We start from the raw sequence: 20,772 nt of genomic DNA, 5'->3' as shown, positions 1-20,772 counted from the left end.
AAGTTTGTACAGTATCACGATTTTTTATACTATAATAAAGTTTATAAAACTCACTTACTCACATGAAAGTGATGAATGAAACTATGAAATCAAGTTTTTTTTTACAGAAAGAATTGGTGGATTAATAATTTTAGGTACCCTATGACCCGACCCGGGAATTTCGGGTACCTGATATTTCGGGTACCCAAAATTTCCGGGTCGGGCATGGGCCGACTTACAAACTACCCGAAGATCCAGGTACCCGCTTTTTCGGGTACCCAAATACCCGGTTACTCGGAATCAAAATAATAATATAAGCATGATTTCTATATCAAAAGATCAATAAAGCAATTAAATTACTTACTTCAATGCCTCGTACCTCTTTTTAATAACAAAATACACGCGTTAGTAACTTCAAGGAAAAGTAATAAATAAAACAATTAAATTAAATAATTGAAATAGGGATTTGGGATCAAACCCTCAGAAATATCAAACCTTTCACGTCTAGGGCGAAAGCAACTTCGAACTTAGCTAGGTGTTTCTAGTACTAATGAGTGTAGTATGGTGTTTTGTAAAAGGCTAGTTTAGAAAAGCTAGATGGAGAAAGAATAAGCTATATTGCTTAAGAGAGAGAAGAGAGAATTAGAGAATTCTGGTTATTGAAAACGGAGGTCCAAGGACCCTATTTATAAGAAAATAGTCCGGAATTGATAGAAAAGAGTTAGAGTTTGAAAAGGAATAAAACTACATCTTGTCGCCAACAACAGAGCTCGTCGCCAGGCGACGAACTTGTCGTTTGGAGATGCAATGGAATTTGACACGTTTTCAACGCGGAATCCACTTCTTAATAAAATTAAGTCGTAAAATCCGTACGAAGGCTAAAACTGTACTCCCTCCGTTTTTAAATATTTGCTCCACTTTCCATTTGCGGTTGTTTTTAAATACTTGATCCATTTCCTTATTTGGAAATCTTGTACAATATTTAACCAATTTCTCTCACCTAGTGGTCCCAGTATATATTCTCTCTCCTCCAATTCTCTCCACTACTTTTGCTTTCTATAATTTTTTATTCTTCCACCAACCCCACTACCTCCATATTTTATTACTTTCTCTAATTTCTCCTAAAACTCCGTGCAAAGAGAAATGGAGCAAGTATTTAAAAATGGAGGGAGTATTTCATATAAAACACTTCTTTTATTCCAAGTAAAACTCATATACATAATTATCAATCATAATCCTACTAGGATTTAAAAGAACCTTCTAGACAATTCTAGAAGACTATAATCAATCCTAATAGCTTTAGAAAAAATAATTAATAATAGGCCCTCCTCTAGATCATTAGGCCGCATATAAGAACCAAACCGGACCCAGTTTAGTATTATGGCCATAACTTCCTCATTATTCATCGGAATTGGACTTATAATATATCGTTGAAAAGATTTTTTCGAGCCCCATCCAAATACACCATTATTGGACCCTTGTTATGGACAAAACTGAACTGGCTATTTTCATAAAATAGAGCAGGTTTTCGAAAACAGAAAGAAAGATTTTTTATAAAAACTAACCGCAACATTAGACTTTTCACACTTTCACTTCATTCAATTATGATTCGACGCGAAAGGTAATCATCACTGGGTTTGGTTTTGGGGAGACACAAATGGGTGTCAACAACTGGCATCTGTCGCCAGGCGACAGACTCTGTCGTCTGGCGACAAACTCTGTCGTTTGGCGCTAATTAAAAGATAAGACCATTTTGTACGCGGAATCCTCTTCTTAATATGATTAAGCAACTAATTTCGCATTGATCAGATTAAAATCAGATTTTAATGATAAAACACTAATTTTATTCCTAATAAAACCCTTTAAAATATAATTATCAATCCTAATCTCATTAGAATTTAAAGGAACCTTCTAGATTATTCTAGAAGATTAAAATCAATCCTAATAACCTTAGGAATAATAATTAATAGGCCCTTATCTATATCATTGGGCCACATATAAAGTTCATTTCAAGCCCAATTTAGTATTTTGGCCATAACTTTCTCATTATTCATCGGAATTGGGCTTATAATATATCGTTGAAAATCTTTTTTCGAACCCAACCCAACTACACTATTATTGGACCATTATCATAGACCAAACTAAATTGCACTGCTATTTTCATAAATAAAGTGTAAAAAGAAATATTTTCAAAAGCAGAAAGAGAAATATTTTAATAAAAACAACCACATCACTAGACTTTTAACACTTTTACTTCGTTTCATAATCAAATGACGTGAAAGGTATTCATCATTGGGTTGGTTTTGGGGAGACACATTTGGGTGTCTACACCTATATAGTTGCGCCTTCATGCAATTTATTATCACGTATACATTAACATGCTACTGGTAATGGCAATGTGTTGTTGTGCCTGCTAGTGCTCGCATTGTGCGCTGCCTAGTAGCCTTGGCCTTTGCGAGCTAGGTGTTGCCTAGCAGTGCTTGCTGGCTGCTGCTTGCCACACCACTCCCACTCCACTGACTGCATCTGCTCTCACACACTCACGCACCTGGCTCGGCAGCAACATGTTGGCAGCAACATGCTTTGATTTTACTTGATGTGCTTTAGGATTTTATGGCGATTTTTTGTGTGCCTCTAAATTAATTCTAAATTGGATTTTAGAACTAGTATTTGAGCTATTTTGAAATTAAAACAAGTCCAACTTAATTAAATTCAATTTAAGTGCACAAACCAAAATTAATTCAAGAGCCATTCTTATAATAATTTTTGCTCAACTTGATGCAATAATAATTGAGGGTTTATCTCATAATTATTTCAGCCAAAATAAAATTAATAATACGATTTGACAAAAATTAGTTGAATAAATAATCAATCATCCAATGAAAAAAATTTATCGAACACTTACTTATGCATATTTGAATATTACAACTTTTCATTATTAAGGATAATTTTTCAAGCACAAGTATGAACCTTCATGATTTTAATCAACTTCCAAAATGATTCAAACTCAAAATTTGTTCACATTGGATTTTAGCAAGTTAAGATTCAACCATTTAAGCCATTAAAGATTTATTTTTTTTATAATATTTTAAGGGTTTCAAAATCATTTTCAACATAAACCTCACATTATAAGCAATTAATTTGCAAGAATGAGAAATTCATTCCAAGTTTATGTGAAATTAAGAGCTATCTAAATTAAGCAACCAATAAGGGATTGATTTAGAACATTTGAAAAACCACTTTAGATATAAACTTTAGATGTTTAATAGTATCATCAAACACATAATCCAACAATTTCATGTCATGTTAATCAAGGTATAAAAATTTAAAATTTTTCGTTCGAAATGAAAAAAACCATTTGAAAAACCACTTTCTAGGTGGATTTTGGCTTCTGGAAGGCCAAGTTTAATTACTTTGTGGGTAAAGTATGATTTAGAACGTTGATTCCACACACACAAAAAAAAAACACTATTTTTGTGTCAAAATCCGAGTTCGTAATCCAAGATTAGCAATAATATGAATTTAATCCAATTAAAAAGACGAGGTCCTAATCTAATTAAGATGATAATCTAGATATTTAATTCCATTTTAAATCACCTTAATTAATTTTTAGTTGTAAAATGAAATGCAGGAGGCTCTTATACTGCTATTGGGTTTTATGGTGTCCGACATCACGCGGAAACAAAACCCGCAAAAAGGATCGTATGCATAATAATTACAACTAAAGAAACTAACATACAACTATTGAAACCATAAACACATAAAGGGAAGAGAGAGAAACTAAGGATAAGACTTGCTCACCCTTGACGCGTGCTTCTCACGAATCCCGAGCACGAACATGAAAAACCTTTAGACCCACAAGTGTAAGCTCTCCTCCGTCTCACACCCTCGCACCTGAACTGGCCCCTACCTCGTAGCTTAGACGAGGGTAGACCGAGCAAAACTAAAGTTCTACGAACTTAAAGGCTTTCTCACTCTTTTTGGAAATACCTTATTGAGTTCAACTCAAGTGAATAATTCCAATACCTAAGGTGCGTATTTATAGGGAAATGCTCGTAAAAACTTCAATCAACTTTCCATGTGGGAGAGTTGTTGAAATGAGAAAATGAGTATTAATTTATTTCCAAATTAAACTCATTTCATAAATCAATTGGCAAACAACAAGTGGAAAATGGTGAGCGAGGGTAGGTGAGGGCCACAAGGGAGGACAATAAATCCCCTTGCTCCCCAAGCAATCCCACCTCACACAAACCGGGCTCTATCATAACCGACCAGCTGTCTAACTGCCTTAATTACCAAGGCTACTGGCTAGCGCTTAGTCCCTTGGCTGGGCCTGCCTTGCTGGCCCATGCCACACTAGTTTGTAACAGCAAGCCACGGAAATATACAGGCTGCTTGTTGTGCTGGGCGCTGCTATATATTCTACGCACCAAGGCTTAGTGCTAGCAGCAAACTTGCGGGGCCTGCTCCACATGCTTGTGTCAAGGCCAGACACCCTAGCAACGCATCATGCATGTTGGTGTCCGGTGTGCGAGCGAATGGCTCACCAGTCGGCAAACATGCTTGGCCAGCAAGCCTAACACGCACATGCATGCTGGGCTTGCAGCACAGCCGTGCCTTGTGGCTAGTTGCCTTGGCTAGCCAAGCTCTCGTATGGCTTGGCCAATACAAGGCTACGGTTTAGTGTTGACTTGCTGTTTGACTAATTTCTTGTCTCACCGATAAAATCGACTTGACATTTGGATTTGACTAGTTTGTAAAATCTCTATCGATAAGATTAAGACCGCTTCCGTTCAGTACATAATCCGACGTTTTAGTTTGTAAAGTCTCTATCGATGTATTTAATCTTTTGGATTAATTTGTCGCCTTTGTTAGGTTACACGATTGGGTGTGACCTGAAAGGTTCAATCAAGAGCAAATTGTAATATTAATATTACTGAACGGAAGCGGTCTCCATCTAGGCATTCATAATTTGACCTCACTGAATAAATAGCTTTCCTAATTAATCCGAACCCTCTATCGGAATAATACACTTTAGTTCGAAGGAAACATTCCTTTCAGAATTACTCTTCCTTGGGAGGAATCCAACTATCGAACACAGCCACACTTCAATACTTTACCAATAAGTTTAGCCAATTAACATTGGCTTTCTTGTCTACCATGATTTTATTGTAGTATTACAATTTAACGTATTATTATGAGCAACCACTAAATTGGTAAGATATAAGTCGTGTAATGTAATTCCACATGAAATGCAATGACATGTTTTTAGCTTGACCAAAGAGGGGTTTAACATTATTATGTAGAAGTGAAGGTCCCCAATGGAGTCGCCAAATTGGAGGCATCACTCAAAGTGCGCCTATGCAGAGTCCGAAGTGAATATAGTTGGCAATCATAGAATTTTTATTTAACATATAATGATTGGGACAAAAATTAGGGAGCTACCGACAAGTTTTATAAAAAATTTGTAAACTGTTCTTGAATCATTCAAGGTAATCACGAAATAGGAAAAACCGAAAGGCAACACCAATTTGATCCATACACCCCATTCATGATCCATGAGATTACTAACTCCATAGTGGTCTTGAACCATAACTGGATATTCAGAGATGATAATATGGATTGAATCATGTAAGGAATATTTTAAGCATCAACTTTGAGCCCCAATGTGATCGTGCATTTAAGCATGGTGGCGTCCAATGTTAAGGAATTTAGAGCAAAAGAGTCGCCAACAAGTTTTAGAAACTTGTAAACCGTCCACGGGTGTAAAGGTTACACTCCATTCACGATCACAGCTATCGCTAAATCCATAGTAATCCGGAACCATGACTGGATATTCGGGGATGATGGTATGAATAACCTAAAATAGATTAAACCTGCCCTAAATTGGCTTACTTAATTCTTATGATATTCATGAGCGCTTTCCATCAACATACATATATAAAATTAATCCTACGCGTATTTAATCTACGTTGGTTGATTAGTAATGCAAAAATAAATCTATTATTGGTGATCACTTGAATTAAAATCATATTAGCCTAGATTCAAATTATTAATAATCTTATTAGGCGTGATTTCAAGTACAAATTCTCTTTAAACCTAGATAAAGGGGCATGATCAAGAAATAACAATAAATCATGAATAATCAATCAATTTATAATTGACACAACAATCATCATCATCATAATAATATCATAAAACATTATTAGCAAGATACTAGTGTAGACACCTAAAAATGTCTCCCCAAAATCAAACCCGATGATGAACAATCTTTCACCGCCATTATTGGTCGGGTTGATTATTTAATCTTTGGAGTGCTTAAATCCATGTTCTATCCAAAACATTTCATAAACCAATCCATTTCCTAGCTCATTTCCCTAAACCATAGCTAGTTTTCCTCTTTTCGTGTCCACATTACAAGGCTGAGAGAAACTGATTTTGTGGCCTAATAATTTTGATTCACTTATTATTTTGTTGGATAGGCCTTGAAATAAGATTTCCAACCATATATCATAAGCCCAATTCCGATTTAAAACGAAGAAGATATGAGCAAAACACTAAACTCGGCCCAAAATCGACACTCTTCTACTAAAACGGCCATATCTTAAAATCTAAAAATGATTTTGACCTGATTCTAATTGGGTTGGTGTAGGGAATATTTCAAGCATTATCCCAAGCTTGAACCTCACTGTGATCATACACTAAAGTACGGTGGCGTCCAAAGAGAAAGAAGATAGAGCAAAAGAGTCGCCAACAAGTTTTAGGAACTTGTAAACCGTTCACAGGGTGAAGTTTACACCCCTTAACGATCCAGGAGATCGTCAACTCCAATAGGTCTGGAACCATGACTGGTAGTTCGGGGATGAAGGTACAAATCCAACCTAAAAGAGATTGAACCTGCCCTAATAATATGCCTCTACTTTATTCTGATCGTATTCATGTGCGCTTTCTGACTAACATGCAATCAATAGGTTTAGACCTAAACCTGTTTATCTATGTTGGTTGAATATTAATGCACAAATAAATCTATTATTGGCGATCACTTGAATTATAATCAAATTAACCCTAAACAAGATTATTAATTATCTTATATAAGCGTGATTACAAGTACCAATTCCCTTTAAACATGCATAAAAGGCGTGATCAAGCTATAAAAATAAAATATAATCAAGAAACATAATAATAATTAAAATAATCATAATTATCATAATCATGTTAAATCATAATAAAAATAACAAGATCCTAGGCATGATACTTACAAGATTAATAACAAACCCTAGCATGTCACTGAGCAATAAAGATCAAAGCTTTAACCCTAACATGATACTAACATGAATAAATATTAGGAAGAACATAGGAAGCATCATACTTTTAATCTTACTTGATATTAAAGTTACCCTAGACATGATACTAGGAAGATCAAAACGCCCTAACATAACATTAGGAATCATAACAACAATTTAAGCATTATTTCTACATCATAATAACAATAAATAAATTAAAGCACTTACTTGGATGCCTCGTACCTCTTTCTATTAACAAAATACACACGTTAGTAACTTCAAGGAAAATAATAAAATAAACAATTAAATTAAATAATTGAAATAGAGATTTGGGACCAAACCCTCATAAATTAAAACCTTTGACGTCTAAGGCGAAGGCAACTTCGAATTATGCTAGGTGTGTCTAGGTCTTGTGAATGCGGAATTTTGTAAGAAAAGGTGTAGACAGTTAGACACTCAAATGTGTCTCCCCAAAACCAAACCCAGTGATGAGTACCTTTCGCGTCGAATCATAATCGAATGAAGCGAAAGTGTGGAAAGTTTAGTGTTGCGGATAGTTTTAATTTCTTTTCTTTTCTCTCTATTTTTGAAAACTTATTTTAAGAAAACAGTCAATCTAGTTTGGTTGGTCCATGATATGGGTCCAATAGTAGTGTAGTTGGATGGGGCTTGCAAAGACCTTTCCAACAATTTATTATAAGCCCAATTCCGATGAATATTGAGGAAGTTATGGCCAAATTACTAAACTGGGCCCGGTTTGAGCCTTATATCCGGCCCAATGATCTAGGGGATGGCCTAATATGATTTATCATTCCTAATGCAATTAGGAATGGTTTTAGTCTTCTAGATTCTTCTAGAAGGTTCTTTTCATTTCTAATTCAATTAGCATTGATAAATTGACTTTTGTTGACTTTTCAGAGTTTTAATTAAAATCAAAGAGCATTTTTGAGGAAAAGATACGATTTTATCCTCCTGTACGGAAAAAATTATCTGATTTTAGATAACGCGTCAAAAACAGGGTTAGCGACTAACGCCAGGCATTGGCGTCTGGCGCTAATGTTGGCACCTGGCGCCAATAAGCTGGCGTTGGCGCCAACTCTGTTTTCCGTGCGCCAATGCTCTGTTTTGTTAATTTTATCTTTTTGGCTTATTTTCTCTATAAATAACGTCGTAAAAACTCTGTTTTCGATAACCAGTTTTAATCAACATTCACCTACAACCAGTTTTCATTCGCAATCATTAATTCTCTCGCATTCTCTTCTAATCATTCATCCATCTTCTTTTTCTAAATTAGCTTTTAAGTACAAAATTCCGCATTCATTAGATCTAGAAACACCTAGCCAACTTCGAAGTTGCCTTCGCCCTAGACGTGAAAGGTTTAATTTCTGAGGGTTTGGTCCCAAATCTCTCTTTCAATTATTTAATTTAATTGTTTGTTTGTTTATTATTTTCCTTGAAGTTACTAACATGTGTATTTTGTTATTAGAAAGAGGTACGAGGCATCAAAGTAAGTACTTTAATTGATTTATTGATGTTATGATGTAGAAATCATGTTTAGATTGTTATCATGATATCCCTAGAATCATGTCTAGGGTAATTTTTAATATCAAGTATGATTGTTACGATGTCTTTTATGTTCTTCCTAATATTTATGATTGTTAGTATCATGTTAGGGTTAAAGATTTGATTTTTAATGCTTAGTGACATGCTAGGGTTTGTTATTAATCTTGTTAGTATCATGACTAGGGTCTTGCTATTATTATGCTTTAATATTAACATGAACATGATTATGATTATAATTGTTATAATTTATGATGATTATGAATATTATTATTATTACTATTTTGATGATGATTTTATGATGATAATTATAATGATTATTGTTATGTTGCTTGATATTTATTGTTATTGCTTGATCACACCTTTTATGCATGTTTAAAGGGAATTTTGTACTTGTAATCACGCTTAATAAGATAATTAATAATCTTGTTTATGGTTAATATGATTATAATTCAAGTGATCGCCAATAATAGTTTTATTTGTGCATTAAATTCAACCAACATAGATAAACAGGTTTAGGGTTAATCCTATTGATTGTATGTTAATCAAAAAGCGCACATGAATACGATCAGAATAAAGTAGAGGCTTATTATTAGGGCAGGTTCAATCTCTTTTAGGTTGGATTTGTACCATCATCCCCGAACCCTTATTTGGTTCAAGAACTTATGGAGTTGACGATCTCTTGGATCGTTAAGGGGTGTAACCTTCACCCTGTGAACGGTTTACAAGTTCCTAAAACTTTTTGGCGACTCTTTTGCTCTATCTTCTTCCCTTTTGGACTCCAATGTACTTTAGTGTATGATCACAGTGGGGTTCAAGCAAGGGGGTTAACGCTTGAAATTTATTCCCTACAAAAGGTAGTAGGTTTAGAAAAGAGAGAGAAAATCTTAGAGAGAAAGTTGATGATTCTAGATTGGAGGTCGTAGATTGAAGGAAAACGAAGTTTTTAGAAGGCTATTTATAGAGAAAATCAGCTAAAAAGATAGAAAATCAAAACATAGTTCTGACACAAAAAACGAGGTTATCGCCAAACGCTGACATTAGCGCCAGGCACTAACGCTAGCGCCAGGCGCTAATGACTGGCGTTTGGCGTTTGGCGCTAATTAAATTTCTGACGCGTTTTCTAAAATCAGATAGCAATTAACCGTACAGGAGGATAAAATCGTATTTTCCTCAAAAACATTCTTTTATTCTAATTAAAACTCTAAAAAGTCAACAAAATTCAATTTATCAATGCTAATTGAATTAGGAATAATAAATCCATATTAGGCCCTCCCCTAGATCATTGGGCCGCATATAAGGCTCAAACCAAGCCCGGTTTAGTAATTTGGCCATAACTTCCTCAATATTCATCGGAATTAGGCTTATAATATATCGTTGAAAAGCTCTTTTCAAGCCCTATCCAACTACACTATTTTTGGACCCTTATCGTGGAACAAACTAGAATGGATTGGCTGTTTTCTTAAAATAGGTTTTTAAAAACAGAGAGAAGAGAAAAGAAATTAAAACTATCCGCAACACTAGACTTTCCACACTTTCACTTCATTCGATTACGATTCGACGTGAAAGGTACTCATCACCGGGTTTGGTTTTGGAGAGACACAAATGGGTGTCTATACAAATGGGTGAAGCATATTATTGATTAATTGATGAGATCTTTGCTTAGGGACAAGAAAAGGTTTGTCTTGGGGGAGTTTGATGTGTCTATTTTATATAGTATTTTACCCTCGTCCCTTGGTCATAATTAGTAGTGTTTTTGGCTCTTTAGAGCCACTTTTATTACTAATTGGTGTTTTCTAGTGTTTTCGTAGATTTTGTTGACTTTTGCAGGGATTTATGCTTTTGGAGTATTTTCCCGAGATATTTTTGAGCAATCAGGAGCATTGGAGAAACACGACCAGATTCCATAGCCCAGGGCCGGTTAGAGCTATCGAACCGGTGATGTAAAAAGTGCACAACTATGGTACAAAACTTAAGTTGGCTAAAAGGGAATAGAGAATTCGATATTAGTATGCGATAATAATACAATACAAAAATCGAAAGTATATTTGAATGCTAATACAATATTTAGGCTCGCAAGTTTTGAGGCACCACATTATAAATGATTATTGTTCGTATAAAATGAAGCAATTTTTTCTACCACTTTTCTTCCACTTATTGCTTATTCATTTTTGTCAACACCTATATTTGGCTCTATAACCTGAATAGAAAGTGTTGAGATTAGAATTTCACTTCCTAACAAGATTGTAGACACCCATTTGTGTCTCCCCAAAATCAAACCCGGTGATGAGTACCTTTCACGTCGAATCATAATCGAATGAAGTGAAAGTGTGGAAAGTCTAGTGTTGCAGATAGTTTTAATTTCTTTTCTTTTCTCTCTATTTTTGAAAATCTATTTTAAAAAATCAGCCAATCCAGCTTGGTTGGTCCATGATATGGGTCCAATAGTAGCGTAGTTTGATGGGGCTTGAAGAGAGCTTTCCAACGATATATTATAAGCCCAATTCCGATGAATATTGAGGAAGTTATGGCCAAATTACAAAACTGGGCCCGGTTTGAACCTTATATGCGGCCCAATGATCTAGAGGAGGGCCTAATATGGATTTGTCGTTCCTAATGCAATTAGGAATGGTTTTAGTCTTCTAGATTCTTCTGGAAGGTTCTTTTCATTCCTAATTCAATTAGCATTGATAAATTGACTTTTGTTGACTTTTTAGAGTTTTAATCAGAATAAAAGAGTGTTTTTGAGGAAACAACGATTTTATCCTCCTGTACAGTTAATTTATATCTGATTTTAGAAAACGCGTCAAAAACTTGGTTAGCGCCTAACGCTAGCATTAGCGCCTGGCGCTAGCATTAGCGTTTAGCGCTAATGTCAGCGTCTGGCGCTAACTCTGTTTTTTCACGTCAGGACTCTGGTTCAATTTTCTATCTTTTTGGCTGATTTTCTCTATAAATAGCCTCCTAAAAACTCCGTTTTCAATCATTAACTCCTTAGTTTTCTAATTCTCTTCTCTCCCAAAGCTAGAAGCTTTATTTTTCTCTCTCTTTTCTAAACCACCCTTTTACAAACACAATTCCTCATACATTAGCACTAGACATACCTAGCATTGTTCGAAGTTGCCTTCGACCTAGACGTGAAAGGTTTGATTTCTGAGGGTTTGGTCCTAAATCTCTATTTCAATTATTATTTAATTTAATTGTTTTGTTTATATTTTCCTTGAAGTTACTAAAGTGTGTATTTTGTTATTAGAAAGAGGTACGAGACATCCAAGTAAGTGTTTTAATTGTTTAATTGATATTATGATTTAGAATCATGTCTAGGTTGTTATTATGATTCCTAATGTCATGTTAGGGTGTTTTGATCTTCCTAGTATCATGTTTAGGGTAACAACTATAATTTCTAATATCAAATATGACAATTATAATTCCAGCGATGCTTCTTATTTTCTTTCCTAATATTCATATTAGTATCATGTTAGGGCTATATATTTGATTTTTAATCTTGTTAGTATCATGCCTTCCAGACCTATTGGAGTTGACGATCTCCTGGATCGTTAAGGGGTGTAACCTTCACCTCGTGAACGGTTTACAAGTTCCTAAAACTTGTTGGCGACTCTTTTGATTTAGCTTCCTTCCCTTTGGACGCCACCGTACTTAAGTGTATGATCACAGTGGGGTTCAAGCTAGGGATGATGCTTGAAATATTCCCTACAAAGATTGACGCCTAAACTTTACATAGACTTTAGAAAAGCAAGCCAAAGTGTTAAATATTCCTCATAAGCCTAATATTTTAGGGACTTGTTATTCATCGCCCGCAAATCTCTACATAAAGCCCACATTTTATAATTTTTTGACAAATTTGCCCTTTTTATAATTTTAACCGAAGATAAATTTTTCGCACTAAAAAAATGTGGAGCAGCACCGGATTGCCGAGGATCACCGGAGAATCGCCGTCGTCATCGGAAAACGAGGTTCGTAACGCATCGTAAGGACGAAATGGTGGCTGGCGCCTAGCCAAAAGGCCATGCCGTGGTTGTGGCGCCTAGCCAGGACGCCGCCACCGTGGTAACGGCGCCTGGTGGAGAAGCCTCGACCATGGTAGTGGCGCGTGGCCCGGACGCCGGAGCCACGGCCAGAGCGCCTGGCCAGGACGCCGCCACCATGGCGGCGGCGTCCTGACCAGGCGCCCCGGCCGTGGCTCCGGCGTCCTGGCCAGGCGCCACTAGGGGAATATATATATTTTTTTATTTTTTTTTTATTTTTTAATTTAATCCCCTTTTTTTTTTTGTTTTTTTTGGTTTTGTTTTTGTTTTATTTTTTATTTGTTTGTTTGTTTTTATTTTTGTTTGTTTTTCTTTTTTCTTTTTTTTTTTTTTTTTAATTTGTTTGTTTATTTATGTTTGATAAATTTGAAATGAAATGTGTGTTATTATTTTGTTTTTTAAATGTATTATGCGTTAAATATAAAAATGATATTTAGAAATTTAAAATTTAGAAATTGCGTTTGTGATAATTTTGTGTTAAGTGTATTAATTTAATCTTAATGTAATTATATTTATACGTTATATGTTATTGTTACAGGATTATGGTGGAGACGGAAAAGATTACAGTGGGATTTTTGTACATGATGGCCTGTTCGAAGATGCTCAACAAGCGATTGATTGGGCAAAACAGGTTGCAATTAGATCAGGCTTTTGTTTAGTAGTGGCGGATGTGTTTCAAATGGGTGAAGACAACTACAGTTTAGTGCGGCAGTTGATGTACAGTGAAATCGCATCAAACCGAGATGTGTATGGCCATGTGTACGGCGAGGACTTGGATAGGCCTCTGCAGCGTATCCGGTGGGGAGGAGGACCTTGCGATCAAAATCATTGGTTCGATGCGCCACTTGATCTCTTTGCCGTTGCAAACATCTACAAGTGTGCAGTCATACATTTCGGCCTTGGTTTACATAGTCGAGCCTATTATCCATGTACAACGGTTCTGCCCTGGTGTTCGCGCGAGACCGTCACCAGACCGGTAAGGGACGTTGCTATTGGATTTCTTGGGCCGTCATACAGACATTTTATCCGATTAGACATGTCACCCGATTTTCCGGTCCCACATATCATACCGAAGTGGTATGAAATTCGTAGAGCAAGCGTGGAGGGTTGGGATGCTTTGTACCATGCTCGCGTGCAACAGTGGAACAATTTAATTGCCATGTAGTTTTTGTTGATGTACACCTACCTTTTACTATGAGGCCTTGTATTGTCAATACTATGTCATTTCTATGTGTTCATTTTTAAAAGATAATATTGAATTTTAAAAACTAAGAACAATAATTTCAAATATTACAAACTAAAAAGATAATATTGAATTTTAAAAACTAAGAACAATAATTTCAAATATTACAAACTAAAAAGATAATGTCTAATTTCAAATATCAGTAATCCCTCTGTGACGCCCACTGCCACTGCTCAAGAGTCCGTTCCAGATCGTCAATAACAGCTCTGCCTGATGCACTCGTCATGCAGTCCCTTTCCTCAAAAAGTCGGTGTCCCAACTGCATAATCTTTCCCATCCACTACACAAAACAAAAAACATGAAACGACGTATTATACATATATATATTAAAATAAGAGAACAACAAATAAAAGATGAGACGTACCGCATAAGAGGCAGTGGCAGGTGGCACATCGTCATCATCTGCGTCGTCGATGTCTTTGATCAACCTCGGGTGCGAGTGCCGGATGTACCATTCCATGTAGTGCTGGTCACACATGGCAGTCACCCCACTTGGCGGCCGCTGCAGCTCCGCCGTCCATAGGCGGGCAACCATCGGAAACTGCTCCCACATGGATATCATGTTTGCCGGCCATTGGACGACGTACTCCTTCGACGACGCAGATCGTACCGCCTTACTGGGCCATGCCGGTGGAGGTGGGACAACTTGGACAAATCCAAGCTGGCGAAGACAGCGCTGCGGCATGTACGCCTCTACGATCTCGCGATACTGAATCAGTCCGGTGTAGAGGGTCCTGGGTACCCTATTACTAGGGTTCTGGCCGAAAGGCATCCAGTTCACTTGCACATTATTTAAAATCAGTAACAGTCATAAAATAAAGCATCAGATTGTAAAAGTAGAAATAATTTAATCACTGTACCTCTAAGGGGGACATCCTGTCAAGCGATAACCGTATGGAGCGCAGGCGGTCAACGGACTTCTTCTCGACACGCGGACTCCACGCACAGGCACGTGGCTGGCCATCACCAATGGGAACCGGGTCGCGGTGTGGTCGAAACGCAGGAAAATACTCATATATCCAGGTCTGTAACAACGTCAGACATCCAGTGATACCTGCTGCATCAGCCCGGCTCGAGAATCCTAACTGGCGATACAGATACGCCAGCGTAGCCGACCCCCAAGAAAACTGGCCTACTCTGTCGGGCTCACACGCGTCAACTATGTCGCGTGGCCTGAGCTTGTTCTCGCTCTTATCCGGAAACAAGGTACACCCGAGAAGAAGAAAAACATATGCAGCCAGCTGTGTGTCCTGCGTCCTACGTGCCGTAGGGTGCAAACATCGCTGCAAGACGGCTGCGATCTTAACGCCGCCGTGATCCCACACACCAAGTGCCGATGTGTACAGCGCAGCCCTATCCACCGCCAACAGCTCCGCTAGTAAATCTGCCTGATCCGCATCAGTGACAACAGATGCTCGGTTTCCCTCCACGGGAATCCCAAGGATGGCCTCGACGTCATGCAACATGATCGTCATCTCACCGAACGGAAGGTGGAACGAGTTCGTATCCGGCTGCCATCGCTCAACGAAAGCCGTGATCAGCGTCCAGTCAATCATGTCGTGCATGGTGGCAGGAAGGTGACTCACTCTAGTGCCCCTCAATCGCCCGACCATCTCGCTCTCCTCCGGCCAAGCATCAGCCCAGCTACACAAAAACCTACAAGTCTTTTCCCGGGTTTGGCATTTCAAAATGCCTGTATCCAAAGCCCTCTCCTGGTCCTCCCAAATACGGGTAGCGATGTGTCCTAAAAAGCTAGGAATCACACTCCCGTCTATAGGTCCCCCGGCCACCTCACCCCTCACCATCCAAGAATCATTAACGGCCCTCGACCGTTTTCTGCTACCCGCAGACACAGTGGACGCAGATGATGTGCCAGATCTACTAACAAACCTACCATCTCGACCCTTACGCACATCTACCCTATGCGTCTCATACGTATCATCAAGCCTCTGACTGAATGGACCGTAATCATCATATGGTCCACTCTGATCGTCGACATCCTCATCTGCATCATCCTCGTCCTCGACCTCCTCCTCCTCGACCTCCTCCTCCTCCTCCTCCTCATCATCATCATCATCATCTTGATCGTCCGCAGAACAGTGCACCCGTTCTCTGCGGGCCGAGGCCGAAATACCACGGGATCTAACGTGTCTGGGCCCCGAGCTCTCCATTGAGTAGATCGTACTCCTCACGACGTCAATACTCTTCCCCGCACCAGGTCCAAATTGCGATGCCTAACTCCAAGTAAATAACGAAACATAATAACGAAAACAAATTAAAAAAAGTCGAAAATAAACACAAAAGCAAATAAACAAGTCACGGAAATAAAATTATAAACATAAAAAATATAAATATATACAAGACAATTTACATATAAACATAAGAAATATAAACATAAACATATACCAAAAACAAAAAATATAAACTACAAACAAAAAAAAACAAACATAAACAAAAACAAAAACAAAAAATATTACCAAAAACAAAAAATATAAATACAAAAAAGGACGAAAATAAACACAAAAGCAAATAAACAAGTAACGGAAATAAAATTATAAACATATACCAAAAATAAAAATATAAACAACACAATATAAATAAAAACATAAAAAATATAAATATAAACATAAAAACATATAAATATGAACAAAACAATATACCAAAAACAAAATATATAACCAAAAACAAAAAATATAAACAACAAACTAAAAAATGAAAAACATAAACAAAAACAAAAAATCAAAAATGCAAAGAAAAAACCAAAAACAAAAAACTAACAAAACTTAAAAAATTTAAAATTGCAAAAACTTAAAAAAAGAAGAACATCAAAATTTTAAAGAAAATTTATAAAAAAAAAAGGGAACTTATAATTTTTTTACATACAAAAATATAATTCAAAAAAAAAAAATACATAGGAACATAAAATTAAAAATTAAAACCAGAAACAATCTTTTTTTTTTAAAAAAAAATAGAACATAAAATTAAAACAAATAAAAAAAACAAAATTTAAAAAAAAAAAGATAAAAAAAAAAGGGAACATACAATTTAAAAAAAAGAAAAACAAATTTTTTAAAAAAAAAAAAAAAATTCGAAAATAAAATTTAAAATTAAAAAAAAACAAAAAAAAAATTTAAAAAAAAAAAAAAGAGAAGGAGGCGCCTAGGCAAGACGCCCGTACGGTGGTGGCGGCGCCTAGCCCAGACGCCACTACCACGGCCGTGGCGCCTAGCCTATGCGCCGCCGCCGTGGTAGTGGCGTCTGGGCTAGGCGCCGTCACCACCATATGGGCGTCTTGCCTAGGCGCTTCCTCCGTGGTGGTGGCGTCTCGCCTTGGCGCCCCACCGTCGCCGGAGGTTTTTTTTTTTAAAAAAAAAATTACAAAAATTTAAAAAATTACCTTCTGGTCGGCAAACCGCCTTCCGCCCACCGCCGGTGCCGCCACTTCCTTGCCGGGCCGCCTCGACATAGCTCTGGAAATAATTTAGAGAGAGAAAGTGGAAGTAGAGAGTAGAGAGAGAAATTGTGTTTTTTAGTTTGAGGGCAAAAGTGTCATTTCACTCTTATTTTGTGGGCTTTATGTAGGAATTTGCGGGCGATGTTTAACAGTTCACATATTTTAACCAGACCTTGAACGAACATCTGTACAAACTATCTTATTAATTTAGTTCAGAATACTAGAACAGCCAAAGCACTTAATTTAAATTGAGTTTTTTGCTAATAGCAACCATAAACGAATTTATAAGTCACACGAGACATCAATGTGCAACTATATGTAAACACCTAAACGTGTCTCCTCAATTCAAACCCGATAACGAACGATCCCTTATTGTCTTTTGGATCGAGTTGCTTTTCGGATAGATGAATTGATTAAGATTTTATTATTAGCCTAATTAACTCAATATTTTTTTTAATCATTAGCCTTTTATTTTAATTCTAAAACCTTTTAATTAGCCTTCTTTTGTTATATTCTAGCACAATTATTTTATTTTTGGCCCAAATTTTTTTAAGACCATTCCGAATATTTTTAAAACATGATCCGAACTTAAATCAGCTTTTTTAGAATACCAAAAGATATATATTCATCAAAGATTGGATTGTAAAATGCAAATGATAAGGGCATGTTCTCTTCAGCTTACTTTCAGTTCAATTTAGTTCTTAATTCCTTCTCTCATTAAATATTCAGTTCAGTTCAGTTCAACTCCAATCAGTTCAGTTCAATTCAGCTCAGTTCAGTCAATCAGAACAACCCCTAAGTACTCAAGAAGAGAGATTCAATTTAGTACAAAAGAAGTTCGTAAACTTGTCACATTTTCATGAGTTATAAGGGAATAAATAGAAGTTGGAACCTACAGAACGAAAATAAAAACTACGTGAATAAAAACAATAATGTAATGATTTATCAAGGTTCAGCTCAATCCAGAGCCTATGTTTTCCACGCCTTAATTACTCTTATGAATCAAATCAGAACTAAAATTTAAAGCAATTACAATGATTGTTCACCTAATGCTAGCTAAACTTTCTCACAAAATCCTTCAACCTCTATCAAATTCATCACGTTCACTAGATGATTGAAATATTATCACTTATACAAAAGCAAATTGTAGCAAATGTCTTTTTTAATGCATGAGATTAAATTTCATCTAAACTATTTTCCATTTAAATTATTGTATCTTTTTTAAAAAAAATAAGTCACAAAAATAATGGTCATACTTGAGTTTGCTTTAATGAGGGCAATAGCCCATTAACAAATCGCTTGTCCGCCCTCAACTGGTGATAAGTGTGATGTCGTATGTAGGATGAACTCGAGATGACAATACTAGTTCAATTGGCACATTCATTTTCAGCGAGCCAAGCCAAGACCTACCTTTGTACATTGGAGACACTGAGCTAGCCTGATAGAGTATGTAAATCGATACTGGGCTTCAATGATAAGCTTAAACTTTTGGTTGAGATGGTCCGTTAACATGGTATCGGAGATAGCGTGACACAAAGGTCGTCATGGGTTCGAATCTCATCCACCCCTCCTTTCAAAGTGGATTATTAAAACGCTAGGTATGGTGAGCCTCATGCTATATCTCAACCAAAAGTGGATTATTAAAAGAATGGGCTGAATGTTGTATTATTTTTGTCCATTTTTTCAACTAATAATCGTCATTACTAATATACAAAATTAATCCCCAACTTCCTAAAAAAAAAGTAATCCCCATCAGCCTTATCCCCAAAGTACACGTGTCGCGTTTGTATTAAAAAATTTCCTCCAAAAAACCTTTTTTTCTTTTTTTGTTCATGAAAATTAATAACATAGCTAATTAGAAAAAAAAATATGTGATGTGTCTATTTTATATAGTATTTTACCTCCGTCCTTTGGTCATAATTAGTAGTGTTTTTGGCTCTTTAGAGCCACTTTTATTACTAATTGGTGTTTTCTAGTGTTTTCGTAGATTTGGTTGACTTTTGCAGGGATTTATGCTTTTGGAGTATTTTCCCGAGATATTTTTGAGCAATCACGAGCATTGGAGAAACACGACCAGATTCCATAGCCCAGGGCCGGTTAGAGCTATCGAACCGGTGATTAAGGGCTCGGTGTAGGTGATACCGGGACATTTGGACCGAGTATTCAAGACCGGAAGAGGAAACACAAATTGGCCCGAAGAATTGGAGCCCAATCGTAGTCCAAATAGTGGCCCAAATGAGCCGCCCGGCCAAAAATACTGGCGCACGGCCGGGCAGGAGAAGCTTAGGCTGGCGCCCGGTGACGCGCCCGGCCGGGCGCAAGATTAGTAGTAATGAGCAAAAAAGGCGTGCCCGATCGGGCGGTGCCTCGCCCGATCGGGCGCGTGTATTTATTAGTGGACGCTTAACGTCGTTTTAATTTGTTTTAGTTTAGGATTTTTGTACGGAGTATAAATACTCCTCCGTAATACGATTTTAGAATCTCTTCTTCTCCTTTTTTTACTCTTTTTTTACTCTCTTAATTGTTCTCTTAGATTTCTTTCTCTAAAACCTTTGTTCTTAATCTACTCTTAATTCCAGATTTATTTTGGTAACGATTTCTCTTCCCTTGATCTTAGTTGTTTATTTTATTCCTTTCATCATGATTTATTTTATTGCTTTGATTAGTTTAGTTTTTAATATGTGTGAGTAGTTTTATTTCTAGGGTTTAAGGGGATCCATAAATAATATGAAGGGGTAATTTGTTGTTGTTAATTATCAATGCTAGATTAATTTCCTATTGATTGATTTAATGCTCTTTGACTAGATTAGGCCTGATCTTTTATGCATGAGTTTGACAACATTGATTCGAGATTCGACAGATGAGAATTAATGTTTAGGTCTAGTTTCAATAGGCAGATTAATTTATAAATGGTTAAGTCGAGATTCAAGAGATGAGATTTAATACCGGTAAATTAATTGTGTGATTGTAGTACGTAGCGAAAGCCCTTTACAATCTGGTTAATTGATGCATTGACGATTGACTATTATTGATTATTGGTATTGCATGATAATTTCTTATTGAATTGTTTTAACGTTTTACAATTGCGGCTTGTAAAAGTATGGCAATATTAAATTGATGAATCGAGCAGATGTTGGTTTGATATTAAAGGCTATTTTCAATAAGAATTTAGATCTAGTAAATTGCGAAAGCCTGTTAGATTATGGT

General features: G+C 36.6%; 1 protein-coding gene across 1 annotated transcript; it reads right to left on the bottom strand.

Annotated features, from left to right (window-relative positions):
* Nucleotides 1-14,215: 14,215 nt before the first annotated feature.
* Nucleotides 14,216-15,233, bottom strand: LOC110689207. The gene is made up of 2 exons (XM_021865937.1): nucleotides 14,972-15,233; nucleotides 14,216-14,892 (listed from the first exon to the last, which is right to left on the bottom strand). Exons 1-2 carry the CDS (start codon nucleotides 14,984-14,986, stop codon nucleotides 14,392-14,394), a joined length of 516 nt encoding a protein of 171 aa, XP_021721629.1. The 5' UTR covers nucleotides 14,987-15,233; the 3' UTR covers nucleotides 14,216-14,391.
* Nucleotides 15,234-20,772: the final 5,539 nt, after the last annotated feature.

This window comes from Chenopodium quinoa, unplaced genomic scaffold, assembly GCF_001683475.1.
Source record: "Chenopodium quinoa cultivar QQ74 unplaced genomic scaffold, ASM168347v1, whole genome shotgun sequence".
In the NCBI taxonomy this organism is placed as follows: Eukaryota; Viridiplantae; Streptophyta; class Magnoliopsida; order Caryophyllales; family Amaranthaceae; genus Chenopodium; species Chenopodium quinoa.
The sequence above is the reverse complement of the archived record's forward strand: the minus strand, read 5'-3'. Positions and strand labels throughout refer to the sequence as shown.